This window comes from Nestor notabilis, unplaced genomic scaffold (genome assembly GCF_000696875.1).
Source record: "Nestor notabilis isolate BGI_N333 unplaced genomic scaffold, ASM69687v1 scaffold17604, whole genome shotgun sequence".
NCBI lineage: Eukaryota > Metazoa > Chordata > Aves > Psittaciformes > Psittacidae > Nestor > Nestor notabilis.
In genome coordinates this window covers 2,509-6,661 of record NW_009924459.1, presented here as the reverse complement: position 1 = coordinate 6,661, position 4,153 = coordinate 2,509, and the positions used below count along the sequence as shown (strand labels likewise).

Genomic DNA, 4,153 nt, shown 5'->3' with positions numbered 1-4,153 from the left:
CCTCCGCGGTCCCCGTCCAGCTTCGGGTGGGTTAATGAAAACAAGGAAAAAATATAATAACATCACCATCACCACCCCACCCCTCCCGGGCAGCTTTCGCCTCTCCATGCAGATGCAATCCTGAAGAAAAAGGTCATGCACACCAATGCTAACATCACGAGAAGCTAAAGGCTCTCAAGAAGCTCGGGTTCAAAGTCTGTCCGTCCCCCCCTCGCATACATAGCCCCTGCAAGGAAGCTCTCTCTCTTCTCCCAGACCTCCTTTTGCCTTCCGTTTGTGCAAGACTCTAACAGTTAAACATGCAGCAAGAAAGGGAGGATGCAAAAAGCAGACAAAAAAAAAAAAAAAAAAAAACAAACCAAGCAAAAACCAAAACCAAAGCAGCCTGGGTGAAATAAGCTCTTCCACATGCAGACAGGTAGGGAATAGTCTTGTCTGGAGGGGCCCATTGACAGGGAAGCGAGGCTGGGGTCCCCCCCCCCCCATGAGCTCACCTTTACGGTTTCTTCTCAGCCCTGAGATAAAGCTAGAATTTTGTCACCGTCCTCTGGAGTAAAAGATCTCCGCACACTTGTAGGTGTTTGATTAAAGAAAAAAAAAAATAATTTCCCTACCCTCAAGAAATAGTAATTTGCTTCCTCAGTCTATGCAGCTCCTCAGTCAACTGAAACCACTCGTTCAAGACAGCAACAATCCAGATATACTAGCAAGTCATAAAACTGAACAAAAGCCGACAAACCTTAGAGCACCATCGCTATATGGCCCAGACAAATTACGACCGTCTAGGTAATATTTAAATAGATTCCTAAAGTAATTGCAGGGGGTTTAGGCAACTATTCCTGTTGTAAAAGTTCTCGAAGACATTAAGTAGAACCTGAGGATAAACAGTCACAAAAAGAGGTAAAATTAAAAGGATTCATTCCACGGTATTTTATTCTTCTATGAGAACATAAACATCGTCTTTTTCACGCACAGCAGCATTACAATATTAATTTATTCCGATTTAAGGTAAGAACTAGATATAGCTAGAACTAACATTTATAATAACGATAGAATGCATTTGCTTAAAACAGTATCGGCATTTTAATAATAATAGACATTTATACATATCTGTATTTATAGCTTTTCCCCTTCTTTCTTTTTTTTTCTCTTTTTTAATTTTTTCACCTATATGTTTGACCCTTTAATTCATGTAACTTCACAGTATAAAGGAAGAAGAGCATTTTCTCCCTCGCAATCTCAGACTCTGGCTCAGAAAGTCCTTCTGATGTTCAGGATATATAGTTTTCAGTGAAATTAGTGAGGAAAAAGTGACCACTTTCTTCTCAAAGGGGAATTTCTGTGTGCTTGTCATGCGTTACCAAGGGTAACGTTATTTATAGACAAAAAATATCACTAATTCCACATATTTAAGCAAAACTACATTAAGTAATTATCTACAACCAGAAAGAGCAAGAGAAATTCAGAGGTAAGTGTCATAATTCAGTCCATGAACAACACGAACGCTTTTATACCTTTAAAGAGAAGAGATCTCATTTTCCTGGCCAATTTTAAAGCTGTAATACTAACTTTTAAGGTAAAGCAAAAAAAAAAAAAAAAAATAGAAAAGAAAAGAAAAGAAAAGAGAATGTCTCTTAACACCCGTTCCCATGAAGCCCTGTTAAAGGATGCCTGCATTTCATTATTGTAAGTCCTGCTTTTCGAAGGAAAAAGGGGGAGGGGGAGAAAGCTCCCAATATGTAGAAATATGGCAAGGCTTAAATTCTTCATTGTGCAGCTACATACAGTTCAAGTTATACCGATTCTAATTTTAAAGAATGAGCTTTTAACCAAGCTTGTTTACTTTTCAGAGACAGAGATATGGGGGGAAAGATATTTGCAGCTCCCGAAATGGTATTTCTGTGTTTCAAAGCTTAAAGGAACAAGCCAGCCCCCGGGAAGGCCGAAGGAAGCTGGGAGGTTCACGCACGGCATTTTGTGCATTAGCGTAGCTTTAGTCGTGTCCTCCCGCCCTCTCTTCGCACTCCAAAGTAGCTCCTAAGAGGTTAAGGGCATATTGAGAATGCCTAAAATCGTTAATCCATACAGGTGCGGATGACTACAGCCTAGGAAAATGATACTGGCTCTTTAAACCATAAAGATGTGTTTATAGGTTCATCAAGAGAAATTAAAGTTGGCTGTGAGCTCCCGAATCCTATTCTCTCTGTTCATTTTCTTCAGTTTCATTCTGCGGTTCTGAAACCAGATTTTAACTTGTCTGTCTGTGAGGTGGACTGTGCGGCTGATCTCTAGGCGACGCTCACGAGTCAGGTACATATTGAATAGAAACTCCTTTTCCAGCTCGAGAGTTTGATGCTTGGTATAGGGGCACCGTTTCTTTCTGCCACTTTTTGCCGTGAGCCAGTTTGCTGCATTTTCTCCTTTTGAATTGCCTAGTTTTGAGAAAGTAAAAAAGGGACGTTACGAGCGGGTAGGAGGCAAAGAGCCGAGAGGGGACAGGGTGGAAGGAGCATCTGTGTGTGTGTGTATGTGTGTCGGTGGGTGTGCGGGGTGTTCGGTCTGCCAGTTGCGGGCAGTTGGAATGTGGGGTGTCCTCGTGGAAACCGAGAGCTTCAAACCGGTTTTCCAAAGTTCCTGAATCTGTCCGGGAAAATCTGCCTTTCCCCAAAATGCTCGGGCCAGCCTCGGACGGGGCAGCGTGCCCCGTTTAGTAGTTCATCTCTGACCCTTCAAAACAGGCTTTTACTCGCTCCCCCTGGGCCACTCCGAGCCCACAGCTACTGGGGGGCTGCTTGGTGAATAGCCTGGAGGGTTATTTCACACACCCCCAGGCACCTGCTTCCCGAAAAACAAAGTCTACGCGGATATGAACTTTGCAAGCATGCTCTGGAGGCGGAAAATAAGGTGAGCTGAGGAGCCGGAGCCTCCCTGTCTTCCCGGAGAGCTTCGCCTCGGCCCTCTCTTACCCAACCATTTCTGGGAAGGGGGAAAAAAAACCTACAACAAAATCCCCAAATCTAAGAATCTCCCGTTACAGGGTGTTTATTCCTATCACTGGAAGTGGCTAGGAAAGAGGTAACACTGATCCCTCGATGGCTCGGAGTGGTTCCTGGTTTGGGGTTGGCTCTCTAGTATTTTTCTGCTTTCTTTTTTTGTTTTGATCTTATTATTTTCCAACGGGGCGCTCTGAAGGAATAACAGGGCGTCTGAAATGCGGCCGGAGAGAAACGCCTGCAAAGTCTGCCGCCCAGGGAAGGGGAGTTATTTTTTTGCCATGGGGACCCGAAAGGGAAATAAAGAAGCGAATGAATAAATAACAACCCTGTTATCTGGTGTAGACGCTGAAGGACATTCGTGGTGCATTCATCAGTCTAATTTGATAGCAGTTCATAGATGGCACATTTCAGCGCGGCTGTTATTCCGAAAAGCATTCTGGATCGTAAAATATAACTTACCGCGTTAATAGGTTTATTTATTGGCACTGCCTATTGCTTATTTTGGATGCTTTACAAACATCTCTGTTATCTGGTAGGCACCTTCACATCACAGGGGAAAGATTGATCTTGTTTTTCTATATGTTTAAGCAGCATGCGGGCTAAAGTTGCCCAGAGCGGAGGCTCTAAGGGTTTTAAACTATAGGATGGACATTAATTTTTACTGCAACCCCATGCCCGAATATTACGAAGTTCAGAAGGTCAGTCTGAGCAGCGCTTCTTGTCAGCCCCGCGGGGCAGCTGGGATCCTCCTTTTGCATCGCGATGCCACTATGATCCTCAACCGACATTTTTTTTCCTTTTTTTTTTTTTTTTTTTTTTTTTTTTTAAATCATCACCACAACCATCACCATCATCACCATTCGCTTACCTACGGGCTCTTTCTCGGGAGAGGCTTTGCTGCTCTCTGACGGAGCTGGAGAGAGATCCTCTGCGGTGGAAGATGAAGCCTGAGTCTCGTCCTCCCTCTGGGAGACACACGCCAAAGGGCTGGGGGAGCGCTCCTCGTCCTCCTTCCTCCCCGCGTCCGGGACAGGGGGCAAAGATGGAGGCGTCTGGAAGCGGCCGGTGGGCTGCGGAGGGAATGGGTCAGCCCCGGCCGGCCCCGCGCCGTAGCTCTTGGAGGTGCCATAAGCCTGGGAAAGGCGGAAGTAGCCCGG

The 4,153-nt window shown here is 44.8% G+C and overlaps 1 protein-coding gene across 1 annotated transcript in view; it reads right to left on the bottom strand.

Moving 5' to 3' along the window:
* Positions 1-2,157: 2,157 nt before the first annotated feature.
* The window catches only part of HOXA10 (homeobox A10), a gene marked incomplete at its 5' end in the record, with an annotated part of 2,352 nt that continues 356 nt past the window's right edge, over positions 2,158-4,153 (bottom strand). Inside the window, 2 exon segments of the mRNA XM_010012615.1 lie at positions 2,158-2,432; positions 3,865-4,153. The exon segment at positions 3,865-4,153 is cut by the window's right edge and continues 42 nt beyond it. Coding sequence (XP_010010917.1) covers positions 2,158-2,432; positions 3,865-4,153 — 564 coding nt within the window.